The 20,828-nt window shown below is 40.2% G+C and overlaps 2 protein-coding genes across 2 annotated transcripts in view; both read left to right on the top strand.

Annotated features, from left to right (window-relative positions):
• The window catches only part of CHRM2 (cholinergic receptor muscarinic 2), an 85,522-nt gene that overhangs the window by 781 nt on the left and 63,913 nt on the right, over window positions 1-20,828 (top strand). The window lies entirely within an intron of this gene.
• LOC306801751 (uncharacterized protein) lies at window positions 98-4,156 on the top strand. Its single transcript, XM_079305113.1, has 2 exons — window positions 98-1,310; window positions 1,353-4,156. The coding sequence occupies exon 1, from the start codon at window positions 426-428 to the stop codon at window positions 1,137-1,139; it is 714 nt and encodes a 237-aa protein (XP_079161239.1). The 5' UTR covers window positions 98-425; the 3' UTR covers window positions 1,140-1,310; window positions 1,353-4,156.

Here is a 20,828-nt window from a genome sequence, read left to right as displayed (position 1 = left end):
CTTTCTCCTTTTTCTTTCCTTTTCTTTTTTTCTTTTTTTTTTCTCTTTGCTGTTCTTTCACGTCCTCTACCCTCCGCCCCTTCTTCGCCGCACCTAGAATTTCAACTGCTGCTGTCATAGGAAAGCTCCCGCCAAGGAAATTATGTCTAAGAAAAGAGCTTTTGATTCCTGGCAGAAGAAGCAGAGCAGACCATAGGGAAACTTTTGCTGAATGGGTCTCAGCTGAGCGGGCCACTGGTGAAAACCAGCGAGAGGATATTAGGCAAAGCGATTGTTCCCAGCACAGAGCCATTCTCTGTCGAGTTTCAGTTGCGATATTAATCCCAGAACCGAGCCTAGCATGGTATAGCGGGAGAGACACAGTGTCTTGATTTAGAGAAACCTCCACGTTTTTCAAGCGCTATACACAGGGGGTTTTATTACAAATGCTACATTCCAATACAGGTTCATCTGCCGGGTTACCGTTCCCAAAGCCCGCTGTGGTATGTTTGTCCACGACTCCTGCTAAAGGTCACCGGGAGCGGGGAGCGGAGCCGTCCCCGGGAAGCGGAGCCTGGCCGCGGTGCGCGCTCGCTGCCGGGCGGGCAGGCAGGGACGGGCCGGGAGGGATCCCTGTCCTGCGGAACCGAGAGGAATGTGGGGTACGGGGGAGGGGGCTGCTGCTGTGCCGGCGCCGTTCCTCGCCCCCAGAATCCCTGCTCTGCCCGGGAGCAGCTCCCGCTGCCTCATCTCTCATGTCCTTTCTCGGGGAGTGCGGGCTCGGGGGTGCCGCCGGAGGTGGGAAGGATCTGGGCTTTCCCTGTCCATTTCCAACCCTGCTTCTTTGCCCCTGGGGTTCGCCCCCCGGAGCAGAAAGCAGGGTGCTGCGGGAGAGGATGCTCCAGCGCTGGGTCGGCTTCCCGCTCTGCCCCGGTCCGGCTGAGATTTCGGCAGGGCGATGCCGGTCCCGGCCGTACCTCCGGGCTCCCCTTCCTTTCGCCTGTGCCGCTGCCACGGGTGCTTGGGGCCAGCAGGAGCGAGCTGATACTTTAAGAGGGAGCTCAGATCAAGCTGTGAGAGAAAAACTGCCTCCCAGAAACAGCCCTGGGGCATCGAGGTCCTGGTGCAGCCCCACAGTAAGGCTGTATCGGGGGCTCTGAAGGGACGAAGTGCTTTCTGCTTCTTCTCGGGCAAAAGCCGATTCTGGGCATCTCCCTGTCTAGGGCACTTCTTCTGGCTTGCGCCTTCCCACCAGTCTGCCCCGTGCCACGCTTGGCGGCTGCCCCGGCACCAGGGCGATGGGGCAAGGCAGGCTCGGAGCTCCTCAGCTCGTCCCTCGGCACGGCTGCCAAGCCGGAGAGCCCTGATGCCAGGTGCTCCTGGAAAATGGCTGTGCCCGCTGCCAGCTCCGAGTGGAGGCTGTCAGGGCTTGAACTCATCCCACTGGCTCATGGGTGAGTCCTTACTCCTTCACTGGGTGAAGCACAAGCGATGCATTTTCCCACCCATGTAAAATTATTTATTCCTACCATTTTCACTCACTAAAGTTCCTTTTAGGGCAAGGAGAGGGCTTTATTTGCAACTAGAAATTCTCGCTGCAAATCTTGCCAGAATGACATCTATTCCCATTATGTATCAACCAGTGTGTTGGTACACACTGGCTTGTCCTCGTCCCTTAAGAAAGATATTTTCTTTACAGAAGGAAAAAGGCAAGGAAAAAAAAGGATCTAACCTCTGCTTGACAGTCTGTTCTTTCCTCTATTTGGGGTATATATAAAATCCACAAACTATAAAAAATAATAAGGAAGGTCAATATGGGAGATCAGAAGTATGCATGCTGTCTGCTTGTATAGTATAGCATCACTAGCAATCACAGCCCCTCCTGAATACACACCAGTTTGATCGTGTGGTTTATGACACCAGCTGCTCTTGGTGGCTCATCTATAAACCTCTCTAAGCTACACAGAATACAATTCCTCTTTCCTTTACGATCTCTTTGAGTATAAGTTTGGTTGAACTTCCCCTCTGCGGGATCTCTCCTGCTTTTGCACCAGGAGAGTGAGAAGTGCAGTAATCTCACTGCTTTGTTGAGTGCATGCCCCACCGAGCTGCCTTCTCCGCTCCTTCCCTCAGCATTCTGTGATTTCTGCATTGCAGTCCACTTGGGAAAAAGGCACTATATATGGGGAGTGGAGGGGGTCTAGAATGTCCCCAGCTAGCTTGAGATGGAAGGTAGAATTATAAAAAGGAGATGTCATGCTTTTCTGCCATCCAAACCCAGGATTTTTAGTAGTATCCTCTACCCAAATGGTTGTAACTCTGCACCTGGGAAGAGCTCAGGGGAACCTGGACCATGTGTGATCAAGAATGTCCTGAGGAGATGGAAGGAACAGCAGTCTGGGGGTGTTCTGTTGTCATCCAGGATGGAGACCCAGAGATCGAAAGGAGAAAACTGAGACCATCAGTTAAAAACAGAATCTATAAACAAAAGTTTTTTGTTTGGTTTTTTTTTTCCTCCTAGGTGTTCAGCCCAGTGCCCACCATCACTTTGATTGTCATCTCTGGGCTGAAACCCTGTGTGTGTGTATGTGTGTGTGTGTGTCATGGTTCTCGTCTACTCAAAATGCTTGGCTCTTTCAGCCTGTTTGATGTCTTATTTAGAAGTCTTTTGAGGACACCTACTATGAAATCCCTCACTGTTAGTACAATCCTAGGAGGTTACTCTGCCCCACTTCACTCCTGTAACCCACTCACCCGTTCACCCAGCTTTCCCTTCTCCACTAATATCATGACCTACATGCAAAAGACGTATTTTCTGGTCTCGTTTCCATAGCAATGCAGCGTGGGGAACTCAGACAAGCCAGTAATAATGAAGCCAATTCCCTTTCTGTGAAATCAAGACCTCTTTGGAAGTTGAGCTCAGTTTAAGGCGAAGTAAAAAGCCGCGGAGAGCGGAATTTCCAGCCCGATGCCCAGATCCCTGCGCCCTCTAGTGCCAGAGGCAGGCGAGGAAGAGCATTCCCGGGCAGAAGGAATGTCAGGCTTCATAGCCAGCTACAGCAGAGGGAGAGAAGCAAGTGGTATGAGAAAAGGAAGTTCTTCCCTTCTGCCCGGGGTCTGTTGCCAGTCAAATCTTCCCTCTTCTAAATCCCAAGCTGAAAAAAAAAAAAAAGGCAGATGGCGTTCAGCTGATTTTGCTGATCCTGGTTTGGTCACTAGAAGATTATGGCTTGTGTGGGTTAAACTGGAGTAAAACGTGGGAAGAAATTAGTCTGGACTTCCCAGCTCCACGTCTGACCATTTTTTTGAAAATTTTGGATCTCTCTGGCTTTGAGATTTGTAGCTTGAAGCAACTCTCAGCTAATTTTGAGAGATTTGAAGGCACAGAAGAGGATTACTCACTGCTGCCCTGATCTTTTACTGGCTATTTGGGTGGGTGGATGGGATAGGCAACAGTAATCAGGCTAAGGAAAGCTGAAGGGGCTAAGATCCAGCTCATATGAATGACAGGAATAACTTTTTCACAAATGCTTGTAGTCTTAAATCTTAAAAAAAGCTTAAATTGTATGCTGGTATTTAATGTGTGGTAGCATTAAATTGTGTGGTAGCATTTCAAGCCCTGTTAAACCCATCTTAGAGATTCCCATCTCTGAGAACCAGGCTGCAAAAAAAGCCAAGCACTGAGGAACATAGCTAAATGAGACTCTATGAACACAACCTACCCATCTTTTCCAGCTTCTGTATTTTGGCAAAGGTATCTTGCTGTTTTGCCAGGGTCTCCACATCTTTTCCTATGTCAGAGCTGCCAAAAAAATACAGTTCCCTACTTGCTTGTCCACATCCCACCAGCTGATTGCCAAACACCTGTGCCTAGCAGATTGCATTCCCTAGCTCTGCATATTAAATCAAGGAGGGATCCCTTGCTGACTTATCCCACCTACACTTCCCTGACTGAAGTGGGCAGAATTAAAAGTTGAGACCACTCCTGAAGTTTCATTAAAGGGCTGCCTCCTTTTCCCCTACACCCTGAGCTTGCTGCCCTGTAAAAATGCTTTAGGCATTTTGGACTGCCTGTCCTGCCTTATAAACTATATTGTTACCTATGTCTAACACCATCCATTCCCCATAGAGAGGGTTATAATTCAGCAGATCCTCCAAACAATATCTCTCATATAATTTGAAGATGATAAGATGGATAGGATAGGATAGGATAGGATAGGATAGGATAGGATAGGATAGGATAGGATAGGATAGGATAGGATAGGATAGGATAGGATAGGATAGGATAGGATAGGATAGGATAGGATAGGATAGGATAGGATAGGATAGGATAGGATAGGATAGGATAGGATAGGACAGGATAGGACAGGATAGGATAGGATAGGATAGGAAAGTGAGTTTCATCTCATTTCCATCAAGCTCTTCTTAAAGAATGCTGGCCAATGCCACCAAGATGTACAATGGGATTTCAGTAGTCCATGTGCTTCATGTACTCATTTTTAAGGATATGATATCGATTAAATGAAACAGACCACATTTAGGATCAGCTGCTCTGCTCAGAGTCTTCTGCATGTTTTCTGTCTGACAAGATGATTCTCTGATTCTGCCATTCTAGTATTTCTTGAGACTCCATGGGCTAGGTTCTGATCTTAATTACGATCTTTCAAATCAGGGGTGCCTCCAGTGATTATAATCGAGTCTGGTTTATTCTGGTGCAACTGAGCTCAGAATTTGACTTTCATAGAAACATAGTAAGTGTTTATAATTAGAATATGCCAGTGTTTTGACAACTGTTCATGGAACAGCTCTGTTTCATCAGACTCTGCTGAAAGGGAAATGCAATGTGATAATGGGCATTGGGAATAACACGGGGCACCTCTCACAGTGATGGCAATAAAGATCTCTGTGAGCAGCCACAACATAAATAGGTGAGGAATTCTGTAAGCCAATATTTCCCAGCTTGAGTTACTCTTAAGCTCTTAGGAAAGCTCTGAGTAAACTGTGGGCATGTGTGGGTTTTCTTAGTTATTTTGTTGCTTGTGTTTTATGGTTTAGTGTTTAGTTTTGTCTGGGTTTTTTTTTGGCTTTTAATATGAGAGGTGTAATGAGACAAAAATGTCTCCATAGGTCTTTCTTCTGAATCATTGTCAAAATTAGCGTTGGAAACCAAAGTGATAAAATAAACCTAGTAATTTAAAAAATAATTCTTGCTTAGTGATTTTTTTTGGCTCAGGATTTTCAGATACCCTTAATATATAAATATATCTTTATTTCTATGCAGACAGGATGATCTTCAAACATGAAGATTAGATCCTTCTCTTTTGTAATACATGTTTCTCCATGTGAGAAACAAAAATTAGCTAAAATTATACATGGACAAAAATTAGGTTTCTGATATAGCCCTTAGCACTTTCATAGATTACTGAGAAATTTTCTCTCAGCTTTGCAATGAGTTACTGATGTATATTTTAAACTCATCTATCTCATGTTCAGTCAATTAGAAAGCAGAGCAGTTATATATTGAAAATTATTCATAACTTTGTTCATGAGTAATGGCATCAAGCTTATTCCGCTATTATTTCTGAAATCCTTTAAAGCAAGCCAATGACCAATGATTTATTCATGAAAATATTCACACATTTCGAAAGTTTCATGAATGTTAGCATGAATGATTAACAGAATTTGTTTTATTTGTTCTCATAGCTCATTATTTCGCTATTCAAAAAGGCATCAGCCATCTACTTACAGAGCATTTGAACATAATGATTACAGCATTGGATCAGACAGGTGTTTTGCCTCATCCTGTAGAGTGTTTCTGTCAATGTTGGTTACCAAAACGGCAGGTGCGGTGAATGCTGCCCTAGATATCTGAACTGTCCTCAGAACAAATGTTTTTATACCCACCAGCTTGGGTTTGCTCTCTACACAGAGTGGAAATGGAAACCTCTAGCAATTTCAGATAAGCTGCAGATGTACACTCTGGCTAAATAAGAAACTAACTCAGTACTGTCTTCCAGTAAGTTCAGTACCTTAGTGATAGCATGTAGCAGGGAACTCAGTAGGTAAATTAAATATTTTCTTTGGAAAATCATACTCCAGAGAACCTTTGATCTACTTAAATTAGTTGTCTTTTGGTGTTATTGATACTTCTCTGTTATATGACATAAAAAGGTGAACTGGAACAGCCATATCAGAATATCATATATCAGAACATGGTATAAGTGTCATTCATTTACTCCACCATGAGAAAATAACAATAAAATGGAAATTATTTCAACACCTCTTACTCCTCCCATGCTAATGAAAGTTCTGATTTGTCTGTTTGGTTTGGGCTTCTTTTTATGACGGCTGCTGTAATAGAGCAGAATAGGGTTGTTCACTGTAATGCCATAATGAGTGGCCACAGCTGGCTTAGAACCCAGAAAGGCTTTCAAATATTTCGCTCCACCTGTGATTGTTCTCTCTCAGCCAATGTGAATTTCCATTAGTGATTCAAATGTTAAGTTCTCACAACTTAATTAACATACCATGAAGTGCTTCAATCCTTATTCTCCTTTTCTAGGAGCAATAATTTCAGTAAAGAAGTTCTTGGAAAACCCAAGTGTTAATCTTTTACTGTGAAAAATGATCATTTCTGTGTAGATTCTGTTTTCTCTTTCTTAACTAGCTTCCAGCTTGTGACAATAATCTACCTATTCTATTACAACTTAAATTTGTCGAAGAATTTCATACAATATATGAATACCTATATATGCAGACTTTTCAGGTTGCTTTTCTTGGTCTTTTAGCTTGATGCTTCAAAGAATATATATCAGACAGCATCTTTTTAAAAAAAGTTATGATTCTTTTTTATCTTCTCCTGTATGTAAATCTAGTTTTTGTTAGTTTCAATCAATTAAGGTAGAAGTGAAGCAAGACTTTTCAGTATAGAATGCCTAATATTAATTCTGTGCCTGTCCTAAATATAGGTATGCTTGTTGCTACCCTCTGTCCTTCTGCAGCCTATCTGACTTCAGTGACAACTTGCATATTTTTGCTATCAGCACAGACACTTCAATTTCAAATGTGTTCCAAACCCTTGCATATATAACCACAAGGTCGGTCCTTTTGATATGCTGTTGTTTAGTTTACAAGTTTGTTTCAGAGTTTCATGTTCTGACAGCTCATGTGCTTTCTGGTCTTGAAAAAAATTAGGTCTAACATGTATATTGACACAGCATCAATTGCAAAGAAGATTTAACCAAAAAAATAATTAAGAAGCTCTGCAAAGTCCTTTTCCTCATTAATTATTCCAAATAGTCCCTTGATGTGCAGCAGATACCACTGGTTCCCTCCTAAACTGGGTGAATTTAAGACCTTTGAAAAACATCCTGCAGATTCCCCCTCTGCACACACCCCCACCAGCTCTTGTCAGGTTGTGCACCATTGTCCCCCTTCATTTACCACTGACATTTTGTTTGTGTTTTATTTTAACTCCCTCCCTTAGCCATGGGCTTCACCAGACATGAAGTGTCATTCCCTCAAACCTGGTTGTTTGCTCAACTTCTTGGACCTTAGCATTTCACAATAACTTTATTCCTATCTTGCCTTCCAGTTTGCTTTCTGCATGACTTCACTGAGTCAGAAACTGTCTGTTGAAATACCTGTTGTTTTGAATCCATGGGTTTTACTTCCTTTCTCTTTCATTCATTTTTATTGGGGGGTTTTATTATTTTAAAATTATTTTATTTCTGCCTTCAGCACATTTTAAGCAGTTCATTAATTATAATCAGTTTGTCTCATGCTCTTAACGCAGTAATAAGTTTATTATTTTTCAGTGTTTGGACTGTATTATGTCTTCAGCTATTTAGTTAAGAGCACCTACTCTTGTGTTCTCCACTTATTCCAGAAACCACTTAGGAATTGATGGGGTTTTTAAATCTGTTTGTACCAGTTAGTCTACCAACACACAGGTGGCTGAATTCACCAATGGTTACCATTTTATTAGACTTCCATACCTCTTTGATCTCTCTCCATAATAGCCCATTGAATACCCAAGACATTTCCTGGACTAAGGGTGCTAGTGCTTTGTGCAAGCATCAGGGTTGAATTAGAGAGGATATCTTTTTCACTTAGCTCACTGGACTGAGACCAAGTTGATCACAGATAAGCCACTAATCATGCCACCAACCTACTGTCTGATTTTTAACACATTCCTATGGTCTGACACAAAGTCTGCTGAGGTCAGAGAGCAACTCTTGTTACCTTGAGTGGGCTTTGGCTTGGCATCCTGAGGCAGGGACAAAAATTCTTCCTGGTCCCATGACAGTGTTGTAGGGATTTGCTTCCCACAGATGGTCAGATAGTGAGGGCCAGCTCTGGTGCTGCCAAATGGAAAAAAAAGAGCAGACAGACTAGATCCACAGGGTTTTTCCTTGCACTGGAGTGTTGAAAAATTGAGCCTTTAGGAGATGCTTACTGGGAAAGTTTCTGTTCAGAAAAGGAGGATAAAATAAAATGTTCAGTATCCCTCAAACAAAAAGGTACTGAAGCTGCAACTGCTTCAGATGTTGGTGAGATGTAAAAGAGAGATGTTTTCTCTGCTGTTGCTTTTCCATGCTTAGACTAAGCTCAAGTTGATCCCTTTATCCCTTACTGGCATCTTTCACTCACACTAATTTCACTTTTCTAGCAGTGTATATTCAGTTCATGAAAGTTATCAGAGCACAAGTGGCATGTAGTGAGAGGCCATCCCCAAAGAAAGTGCTATATTTAACCTGGCAATGTCATGCTTCTCAGTGTGACCTTGAGCCTCACAGTGAGAATTTAAAAAGGGCATCTTAGTTGTGGAGTTTCTTCCTTTAGCCAAACACAGAAGGATCTTAAATATGAGGGAAAGCAGGAAGGAAGGGAGACAAAATAACTTATCCTTCTGCTTTTGACATTTGTGATACCCAGCACACTTAACTGCCACAAGAAGGAAAGAGTGCATAGAGAGCTCACTGTTAAATTCTCATTAAAAATGTCTGTTTGATGTCTGCTAGTCATTACCACAATCTGATCTACTGGGAGTAACTGTAGGGATTTTTACTGAAAGGTTTTGACATTAGAAGTAGTTTCCTGCAAGGCATATCCTCCTGTTATTAATTATTTTGCTATGTGATTCAATAAAGGGGAAAAAACCCAAAAGTATATAATAATGAAAAAAGTAAGAAAAGTAAAAAGAAAGCAGATGAACAAAAGAATTTGTTACATTTTGTCTGAACAAAGCCTGTAACTATCTCTCTTCCTTTCTTTAGCAAAAAAATGAGACTGTTTATCTCCTTTGAAGCACAGGGGAATGCAAAATATCAGATTTTAAAAAGCCTAGATAAGTCAAGCACTGCCATCCTTTCTGGAGGACAGATTTGATAATTAATATTCCACATTGTTGTCTTTAATTCTTCTTAAAAATCAAAGCAGGGGTTGGAAATGGCGCATAGCTAAAAAGATGAGGAGAAATTTTCTTGTTATTGCTTTCAGAAAGTAGTGACACAGGCTGAATTCCTGGTTTCACCACAGGTTGCTGACATGACCTTGGAAAAACTCAGTAACCTCTTGTACCTCAGCATCTAACATGGAAATAGTGTAAAATTACTTTTTCATTCTCACAAATTTTGTCTGCTCTTCCTGTTTAAAGTGTTTGGCAGCATTTCTGGAACAGTCAGCACTAAACTTACCCTTAACCTAAATTCAGGCATCTGTAGAAAGAAATGAACAATATATAATCTTTTAAATATTCACTTGCTTTTTATTCCATGTGCAAATTACCATAGCATGGGCCTTTGGAGAGTAAGAGCCTTTCCACTGACCCATGGTATGCAGGGATGATACCTCTATGTGCTTGTTCCCTTTGCCTGCTCACTGCTGTCACACCCTCCTGAGAGAGATAAGTGGAAACTCTGGCTTAGGGAGAGTTGGTTTTGCACTCAGAGTCATCAAGTGAACCCTCTTCCTTGGAAAATGCTCATTGCTTTACTTTTTCTGTTCACCAGAAATTTTCATCCTTCTTGGCTGGGTTTCTTACTAAAACTAAAACTACTACAAGACACTTTGGAAAGTTGCCCTAAGGGAAAGGCAGGTGCAAAGCTGCAGAGAGAAAGCACTTAGCCCCACAAACCAGTGACAGCAGTATTTACCCAGTTTGGGAAGATGTGACAAGGCAATATATTGGCAGCCTAGAAATGAAATGTGCTGCTCTTCAGGAAGAGTCATTGCATCTGGCTGCTGTGGACAAAAGGTGCAGTTTCTAAAGACTGAGTCCCACTGAAGACTGAATCACCTCTTTCTGGGGAACAGGTAGGCTGGTCATTCTCTCTCAAAAAGGATCTTCTGGCAATCTGCATGCTCTATGACATGAACGAGAATGAGCCCCTTCCCTCTCTACTTCTTTTCTCCACCGTTTAAGAGTTGAAACACCAAGTTTCCTCAGTGCAAGTCAGTAGACAGGACCAGCTGGAGGTGCCTTGATTTTGTGCTAAGGATGACAGAGTAATAAATGCCTACAGAACAACAGCAAAGGAAAAATGCATCCTCTGCATTTTCTGACATTGTGTGTATGCTATGTTCAGGTTGAGTCAGCTGGGGGGCTCAGAGACTTCTGATTGCACATCTTAGCAGGTGAAAAGCTCTCAATTTAACTTTTATTCCAGTTTGAGAAGATGAAGAAAATAAAAAAGTCTTCATCCCTTTCTTTCAAGGCATGAGGAGACTGTGGTTAAACCCATTCCTAACTCTCTGTCAGTGGTGTTAATACAATACAATGAAAAGAACAAGGAAAAAAGCCCTCACTTTTCTTTAATAATTTATTTATTTCACAATAATAGCTCCAGATCAACATTTTAGTCATTGCACATTATTGCTTCTTAAACAAAGAAACAAAATTAAAAGCACAACAACCAGAAAGGAAGAAATTTTTTTGCAACTGTACATAGAGAGAAGAGATGATAACTAAATAAAGAGGAATCATTTGCTTATTTTGAGGGTTTACTAAGACCTCATTGTTAGGGTTGAAACCAACAGTTTTTGCTGTGCTGACAAACATCCTCATCTCTTCAACCACCCGTACTCTGCCATGAAGCCAATTCCTGCACTGCAGCGTGAAGGAGTAATCATGACTCTTTTCTGTGTAAGGATGAGTTACTGTACAGGCCACCTAGAAGCCTTCTGTGGTCATCATGCCAACTCTCTTTGCCACTCTTCTTTAACTTGCTCTTCTTTGCTGCAATGGTCAGCCACAGGTGGGGCTGGGGGGGCATTCAGGCAGTGCAGAGCCCATCCTGATTTCATGGTATCCTGGCCACTTAAAGGGCACACAGGATCACTGAGTGAGTACAGACAGGGATTTTAAAGACTGCTTTCTCTTGCTCAGCCTCAGTTCCCTGTCGTGATGTGAGAGGATTAGTGTGTGTGCTGAGTGCCAGACCTCTTGCTGCTCTGCAGTGAACCACTCTGGGTGCTAAAAGTGCAGCCTCAGAAGGAACCTAATCCAGGTCTTGTCAGCTGGCAGCATGTTTTCTTTACCACCAGCTGGGGCTTGATGGGTGTTTATGAGGCAGGCATGAAAGCAGGACAGGTGCTAAAAAGAAGACAGCACCTCTGAGAACTCAGATGCACTACTTTGCTCTGGTAGGAGCCAAGGTTTGTTTCCAGTTATCCCTCAGTGCTGCTGCTGTTAAGATGTCAGTCCTTTTTTTGTGGTGGAATCGATTAGCTAGAAGGTGAGAGCATCACTGTCTTTGCTTGAAAATGGTGGGTACATCCCACCAGGGAAAAGGCAGAAGGTCTTCTGCATGTTGTCTGATCTCCCACCATTCCTTAAACTGTGAACTGAATTGCACAGTGAGGAAAATGAGAGATGATCTTTGCTTAGATAAGCACTCTCAAGCAAATTAACAAAACAATGACACAGCTATTTGTGTTCTTATAGGAAATTATGTACGTGCCATCCCAGCTAGGCCGAACTTTGGAGGAGCAGAACCAGTCCCATCAGCTCAGGAATACCTGGGATTTGGTTCAATACCTTTGGTTTTTTTTCTCTCTTGCTGCTTGCTGAAATGACTACCTACAGTCCCTCAAGGGCAAAAGAAAAAAAGTTCTGAAAAAACCCTCCATATTCTCCACAACAGAGTACATGCAGTTGCTCTTACCACTATTTATACATAGATGATTATGCTGTCATCCACACAGTGAGGAATGAAAGGATTACTCGGGGACATAATCTGAAAATCAAATACTTCTTTCATTGATGTTTTTTAAAAAGACAGATTTTGCCAAAGCCGTCCCACGTTTATTTATTTATTTTTAAAAATAACCTATTATTACTCTAATTAAACATCTAACTGAAGAGAACAACTTTTTTGCAAAAACAAATTAAAGATTTATTATTACATGGAAACAGTGCTCTGGTTTGGGCTGTAAGAAGATAGAGGGAGCTTTTTTCCTTTGGTCTGCATCGAGCAGATTGAAAGTAGAGAACTGTTCTGTTCAGTTTCCTTTTTATTCCTCCACCCTCCATATTCTTCTTCCTTCTACCATGGACTTCTTATCACTTTTTTCAAAGACACAGCCATGTCTGTCACAAAATGACTTAATCTGCTGTTTGAGACTTTGAGTCAATGAGTTATGGTCACCTACCCAGCCCCATTCACAGACAGAGAGGCTGCTTTTCTTGGTTTTTCACATTCACTGCAGGAGCACATTGCTGTTTTGAGCAGTTTGCAGTCTTATGTGGGGTTTTCTGGATGTTATCTCTGCCTCTCAGCCTAAGGAAGAAAGGGCAGGACACAAAAAGTTGTTAGGCTTGTGAGACAAATTTTGTCTTCCCAATAGCTTCAAAGAGGGTTGTGTGAAGATGGGCTTTTCTGAGAACAGACATACCCTCAGTCATTGGTCTCATAAGTCACTGGTTTCATCAGACAGCTGACACTTTCTTTTGCTTTCAGATAACTGAAAATAAAATGACCTATACTGAACAATCTGTTAATTGTCATTAATTTGTCGACTGGATATTTCCCCCCTATATTTTAAATTGTACATCTGCAAGTGTGCTGGCTAAGTTTCACAGTCTGATTAATAGTTTTGATTATGTCATTATGTGAAGGCCAAGAGATTCTTTTAAGCTTTTCACATTCAGTATTGAGAACTTGGTACTTTTTGTGTGTTCACTCAACACATATGAACCAGCTTCCCACCTCTAAATTAATGGCCTGATTAATGGCACTCCAGAAGTGCAAACCTGGTTGGCTGTGTGTGTCCCAAGGAAAAATGTGTGATTTTAAGTTAGACTTGGCTTCCCTGGGGAGTTAATTTCTGCCTTACAGTCTCCTTTGCTTCAGCATTGGCTGCTTCATCACCCCCTTTCTTGAAAACTTGCAAGGCAAGCAAAGGAATTCCTCTCTTTCTTATGACATTGCTCCTGATTTAGCACTGTCTTTGTTTTTTCTCTTCAGCTCACTTTAGGATTGAGATAACTGCTCTTTTATTCACTTTGGGTAGTATTTCACTGAGAAAACATCCTAGAAGTGTTTGTCACAGCAATTGCTTCATACTGTGAGTGATAGTCCCTACACCTAGCACAAAATACTAAAGGAATGAAATAGTATGTAGTCTGAGCAAGGTCTGAAAAAATCTTTCATTAGCTTTTCACCCATATTAGTTAGCATCTCTTTTACACAAAAACCTTGTTCACACATGTTGAAAATACAGGGCAGCACACGTGAATGTGTTTGCAGGGTGTATTTTAATCAGTGACTTTCTTACTGTTAGGAAGCAGAATAGAGACAGTTGCTGAACTAAGAAATGTAATGCATTTTTAAGAAGTATTGGTCAATCATGTGGAAATAGACATCACTTCAAGTATGATTAAAAGAACTAGTGGTATCAGCCTTTATGTGCCTGGTTTAATGTTGATTTCTGAGCTCGGAGGGCTATCCTTCCATTCAATAAAAAGCTGCTGATTAACTAGTGAAGTGCATAATTTTCAAATACTTAAATATAAATATAAATTACTGTGTTGGTTTAGTATAGTATTATTTAGTGAATGCATAAATTATTATAATTACTGTATTATTACATATATATATAAATAACTATTATATGTCAACTTATGATTGCTGTACTCTTGAATAGGGGCATCAGTGCTGTCTGCCTACTTGGGGATTCTTGTGTTTCAAAAATGTCTCGGAGCCATTAAAGAATGACCAAAAAGAGCATGGGAGACTCACAGGGCCCCAGGGACCTGTAAATATACAGTTAAGTGTGATAACTGGCAGGGTGAGATAATTTCTATTTGAGACGTCACTTCCAAAGAGTCTGTTCTTCATTTGTTGCACTTTGTAAGCAAAGCAGATCTTCTAGAAATCTATTTCAAAGCATCAGAGTAAACAAAGGCAGCAGGGAGAATAAATATGTTCTGTCTAGTCTCATGCTGATGCCAAGGAGCCAGAACCCAGATGTCCTGACCCTGAGTTCAGTACCATGATTTTATTATTGGTCTATAATTTTACATGGAGCTTGCTTTCTTTCTTTTTCTTTTATTTTTCCCCCCTATGGTTTTGGGGAGTGGTGGTACATTGTACTTGTTCACATCAGCTAAGATTGAAGAAAAAATATTATGTGTAATTACAGAGCAAGGCAGGCTCACACGTCACCCATCAGCATTGTCTAATCGCTGGTATTATTCTCGGTTCTTACTCACCCTCATGTCACTGCTGCCTCTCTTTCCACCTCAAAGGCTTAACTCCTCCTTCCTCTGAAAGGATGTACAATAGCCAGAGCAGTACAAATCAAAGCCTAGAATCAGGAGAATTAGAACAGATTGGAAGTGCCAGTTCCTCAAGAAGGAAAAGAATGAAACAAGACGACAGGAGATCAGAAGAGTGATTGCAGCTTCATTACAAGGGCTGTTCTACCATCACTACAAGTTATTGCCTGTCACAAACTGTTTTTATTTTCCAGCTCCTGAATGGTGAAGGTCTTGAGCTGAAATAAATGCCAGCTATCCACTTACTTTATAAATCTCCTTTCTGCACTCACATTTTATATTTACTTGCCATCATGTTTTTCAAGTAAAATCTGATTTCATACTTTTGGTATCTTTATTGTCAAGCAGCAGCAGAGAGGTTGAGAATTACAGAGGAGTTCTTACAGGTCCACATTGCAGTGGGACTGAGAGGGAATGAACTCAGGCAGATCAAAAGGCAGGATAAACTGTGATGGAGCTTCCATGTAACACACTCAACATAAACTTCTTTCTCAATTTGGTCTGGACAATAATCATACAAGTAGTCGAAATACTGCAATACTGAATTTTTAAAGCTTTCTTTCATTAATTTATCAGTTAAAAAAAAATAAAAATCAAACCAAACCAAAAAATCACAAAAACTCCAAAAAAACACAAAAAAAACCCCACCAAAAAAACCAAAAAAAAAACCCCCAAAAACAAAAACAAAAAAACCCAAAAAAACCCCAAACCATCCGAAAAAAGATCCCACTACCAGAAATTCTGAAACACCAGGTTGAAACCTAAGGGTTTCAACAGCATGTCATTGGGAGTTTCAGATTTCAAGAGAGAAGTGAAAAGCAGCCTGGAGAAGAAAGAGGTAAAGATAATATCTGCCTGAACGCTGGATCTTTCTTTGCTAAGAGTTTTTCCTGAGAGCAGATCTCCATACTGACTTTTCCATGGGGAGATGAAATCTCTTTATGATCTCTTTATGATAAATCACTTATATATATCTTTATGATAAAGGATTTTTTAAAATTGTAATATTTATATGTAAAATAATAACTGATCTTTTTGTTAGCAACTTCTATAATAGTTAGGCCTCCTGTTTATACAGCTGGCACAGTATGCCCATGCCTGTTTTATAGAAGATGTGTTTGGAGGTAGCTTGAACAACACTTAACAATATTGCCCACAGACTTGTGGGCTGGCTTATCCTCCCCATGCTCTGCAAATAGCAAAGTGCTTAGGGTTATGCTTTTTGAGCAGCTGCCATCTCTAAAGAAGCCTCTGCATCCTTATCCTGAGGTCAAGTGGGTCCTGCTGACACTTTGGACACTGTCACTCTCGCAAGCAGTCCCTCAGAAAAAGTTAGAAGATTTGGATGAGTAACAGGCATTTTTTTTTGAGCTAGAACAGCAGGACTTGAGTCCGGAACTGGGAATGAGGAGCTCTCATTGACTGTCTCCAAACAGTGATGGAGAGATCCAGCTCTGATTTCCCTCCTGTGTGTTGTATATCTGCAGAGGGAGGCTGCTACTGACATGGCATAGGAATTGTGATTTCAGAAACATGCAGGATACAAGTGTGCGTTCACAAGCATGGAAAAGTCTGCTGGCATTCAGGATTGGCTCACTGTAAGAGCAGGCAATGAGCAGTCTGGTTGGGTTTGTAGTTATGCAGTGGCACTGCACTTTATTGCTGAAGCTTTGTGGCCCAGTCCCATTAGTCAGGTTTTCAACATATAGACAGACTTGGAAGACAAAATGTTCACTCCATATTTACAATAAGTTGTTTGAGACCAAAATTATCTGATTTTGGTACTTTGGTACTTAATGAAGTGTCCCAGTGTTGCTTTAGGTTAACATGTCATTGACTGGATAGCAGAATAGACCAGGCTGAGTTGAAGTCTCATTAGAAAAATGGGGGAAAAAAACCAAGGTTTGTTTCATAAACCTGTTTCTCACCTGAGATGTATTTTCAGTGTTCGCGTGGAATTGAAGAGCAGAATTTCATCTATGCTTATATCTATTGAATGTCCAGATTTAGAATGAAGTATTACCATTTTAGTGATTTTTTTCACTCTTTCTCTTTACTTTTCTTGATTAATTCTTAAGACTCTGAGCTGACACCTTATGTGCAAGGAACTTTCCATTTCCAATTGAGTAGTTTTTTAAAATGGTCTTACTCTTTCATTTATTTCATAATCTTTATAGTATTTCTTTATGTATTAAACTTCCTTATTTGTATGTATATTATATAATTACTACTGTCTTTAATGAAAAACAGTATTTTAGAGCAGAGAAGGTTTATTTCTTTTCAGATTCAGTAGTTTCCTGTGTTTAAGAACAAAAGAAGACCTCTTAGAAGAGGAAGATTAAAAAAAAAAAAAAAAAGAAAACAGCTCCAACTGTCACTACCTGCCATTTATTTGTATTAAAAAGCAATAACTGACAAAAATTACAGAAGCTCATTAAAGTTATTGCTTTAATGAATTTATTAAAGAAGTTTCCTCAGTAAAATATTTTATTTTCTATTAGCTAAAAATTCTAGTGGAAAATATCTGCCTAGATTAAAAAGAAACAAATCAACACAAACTACTAATGGCTTCATTAGAAATGCAAAAAAACCGTAAACCATATTCTTATGTTTCAACTGGTTATTGGAACTCTTTGCCTTTAATTTCTTTTATTTTAAAGCAAAGATTTAAAAACATTGGTGAACTTCTTTGTTTAATGTTGTTTTGAGGGATCAAAGTACCAGCTCAGCAGCATACAAGGTGCATGTGAAGAAACCAAATACAATGACAGATCTAATTAGTGGAGAAAAAGGAGAATGAGGAAATATAAGCCTTAGGAGATAATTGTAATTTTATAAAAAAACCCACTTTTTACTACAATAATATAGTCCATTACATGATAAGTTTGTGACCTAAAAATTTGTTATTTTTCTACAGGATAGTAGAATATGTATTTGATTGGCTTGGATCAATTTAAATTTGGAAGACTTTTTTTTGGTTGGCTGGTTGGTTTTGATTTATTTGTTTGTTTTTCTTTTTCATTTTTGTGACTAGCTACCAAGAGAATTTCTTAGAAGAGGTTTAATTTGCTACTTTGAACAGAAACACTTCTTTGTGTGACCTCTTCATGTATTTGGGCAGAGTAGGCAGGTATGAGTTTGAAGGTAATCCTTGTTCTGTATTTTCCTGTTGAAAGTCCTGCCTCAGTGCTTGTTTGGGATGAAATATGATCACAGTCGTCTGTGACTGCCTGACTGTGGCAGGGTTTTGATTACCAGGTAATATCTTCAAATTATCACCTGATTCAGTTTCTTTTACCACATGAAGACTTGGAGAGTCTTGTGTGGGCAATTCAAGAACAGAACAGACCTGGAGGGAATAATGCTGAGAAAACACATTTTTGGCTAGACATATAAAAGAAATTCTGACCCAGTAAAATTATCTAGCTTACACAATTTTTTAAACATGATTCCAAACCAATTATGCCTTTCTGTTCTGAGCCAAAGTGAGTGCTGATATGTGTCTTTATTTTATGGAAAATGTATATGAAAATAAATAAAATCACCACAATACTTCCCAATATCTGCCCCATGGAGAATGTAATTTAAAGATGAAGGAATGGATTTAGAAGACAATTTGAGATAACCACTGTACCCTTGCAGGGAAACACAGATAGATCAGCTGGCTGAGAAATGAACGAAGTTAGCAAACGAAGATAGTTGTTTTAGATAAATCAGTTAGGGATGGATACATCCCATGTTTTAAGCCAAAATCCTGTTTGTCTCTTAAACTCTGTTTAGCTGTCAGTCATTTCTTCTCCAGCTGTCCTCCTCATGTGTTTCATTTAAATTAGATTACATTTTTGGGTGGGGTTCACAAGGAGTTTGATTATGTTACCTAATTCACTAGTTTTGGGGTTTTTTTCCTTGTTTATTATCTTCTGGGGGGTTGTCTTTTTTTTTTTTTCTTTCTTTCTTTTTCTGTTCTTTTTCTGGTGTATGATCCCTTTCCATTCTTCCTTTTCATGTTTCAGGAGCTTGTTTCAATACTCACACACAGGTATTTCCGGTTTTTTCCTACCTCTGCTTTCTCTTTTCCACCTCCCTACCTGATATCTAATTCCCTATATGTTCATTTGTAGAGATTTTTTGCAGGTGAATGAGATGGCAAAATTGTATCCTCTGATATTTTACAGGCTCTGAGCATCATAGAGGGAATTCTAAAACCATGTAAAGTAGCTATAATTTCATTGATAAATGTGGGACTTGATTTTTATTTTACTTTTAATGCATTCTAGAATAATGGAGGTGCAGTATAAACTTAATTTTCATTTTCTACCTCTCCTTTTTTTTCTACCAGCAGGGAGGGGTTTGGTATTCCAGCCCTTGTCACACAGGGTGATTGAAAGAGACTTATCCCAGGGTAATTTACAACTTGCTTGCCAGGAAAGCTGCACCAGCTTGGTGCATTTTACTGTGGCCTTCCATCATGTCCACAGGCAGACTCTGGCAGGGAGGGTCCACCCTCAAATCCAGCAGTATTTCTCACCTCCACCGTGCTTGGAGCAGGCTCACCCCAGCCAAGCTGCTCTGTCAGCTACTGTCAGAGCCCTTGCATTTGTATATCTTTTAAAAATATCTGGATACAAGAAGAGGGTAAAAACAATGTCTCCTTCATGCTGTCAGCAATAGTGACAGCAATTATTTCAGAAGCATCAGATAAATAGCAGACAAACAGCCTTTGTCTGCTCCCAGCAGCCTCACACCTGCACTGTTACCTACCAGCAGTGTCCCCAAATGCAATAATATAAGGAACACTAAATTAAGAGAGGCTGGCAATTGCAGGCCAGAGAGACTTCAAAGGCCTCCTACATTAAGCACTTAATAATGAGCCCTGATGGGCAGCCTGTGCCTGGAGCAGAAATGAGAGCATACATGTGTCTGCTTCATTCGTGCCATGTTACTTTAGCAGAGCTTTGGAGCCCAGGGTGTTTCCAGACTCTCCAGACTGCCTGGATATAAAACACACACTTGATGCTGCCTCTCTGAGCATGTCTGTGTTTGTCTGGTTATGTCAATGATCTGACTACTCAGAATGTACCCCAGCAGAGCTGGCACAGGGTGGTTTTTGTCTCAGCCACACTCCCCTGAGATGAAAAGAAGCATCTTTCAGCTGTAAAGATGGAAGATAAATAATTCTTAAAGCCCAGGCTGCTCTGGAAATAGAAAAAAAGAAGACAGTTCTGTCTTTATAATTTTAGCAATTGTAATTTTCCCTTTTTTCAACACTAGAACATAATTTATAGGCAGATTTATAAGCAAAACCAGCAAAAAAAAAAAAAAAAAGCCCAAAAAATGCACAAAGAAACCATCTTATTCTTTTTTTCTTTCTCCTTATTACTACTATTATTATTCTCTTCTTTTCATTCTACATATCTGTGTAGATTTTCTTGAAGTGTTACTGATAAAGATCCTGAAAGGCTTAGGAGAAGTAAAAACTTAATCAGAAAGCCCTTCTTACTCATTCAACTCAGTAGCAATCTTCAGAAGAAGACTTTTTCTTGTTAATGCTAATGTTTGACTAGAAATCTTTTTGCATTCTATGGCTGTTTGCAGCTGTCATCCTTTTATCCTGGAGCAGTGGGAGCAAGTCTTACACTTTACCCTGAAACTGTTTAAGAGGGAGTTCGGTCTTTTAATTGGAGAAGGAAAATAATTCACAAGAAAACTGGAGGTTTTGGGTGACATGAAAACCCATGGAGAATTACAGGAAGCCTTCTGCTGAGGAGAACAGCTTAGAGTTATGTTGAGAAATTACCTGACAGCTGGTAAATATCTCTTCTATATGACATATTGTTCTGCTTTTATTAAGGCAAGAAGTCTGGAAAATTACTTAAAGCCTGGGATAGTAAAAAGCCCCACAAAAGCAAGGATAACCAAAATACCTTTAAAGAATTTTTTTTCCCCCCAGGGTATTACCATGAGGCTGCTGACTGTCAATTACTACCTGCTTTCTGACAAGATGCAAAGTATTTCTTGGTACTCCTTAACTAATTCTATGCAGTGCATCTGCTCTGGTTTTTTTGTT

The sequence above is a fragment of the Erithacus rubecula genome (assembly GCF_903797595.1).
Source record: "Erithacus rubecula genome assembly, chromosome: 4".
Lineage (NCBI taxonomy): Eukaryota > Metazoa > Chordata > Aves > Passeriformes > Muscicapidae > Erithacus > Erithacus rubecula.
This window is presented reverse-complemented; position numbering and strand designations above follow the sequence as displayed.

What these genes read in the sequence shown, in the direction of transcription:
- LOC306801751 (XM_079305113.1), top strand. Translation starts at nt 426, where the DNA reads ATGCTACATTCCAATACAGGTTCATCTGCCGGGTTACCGTTCCCAAAG.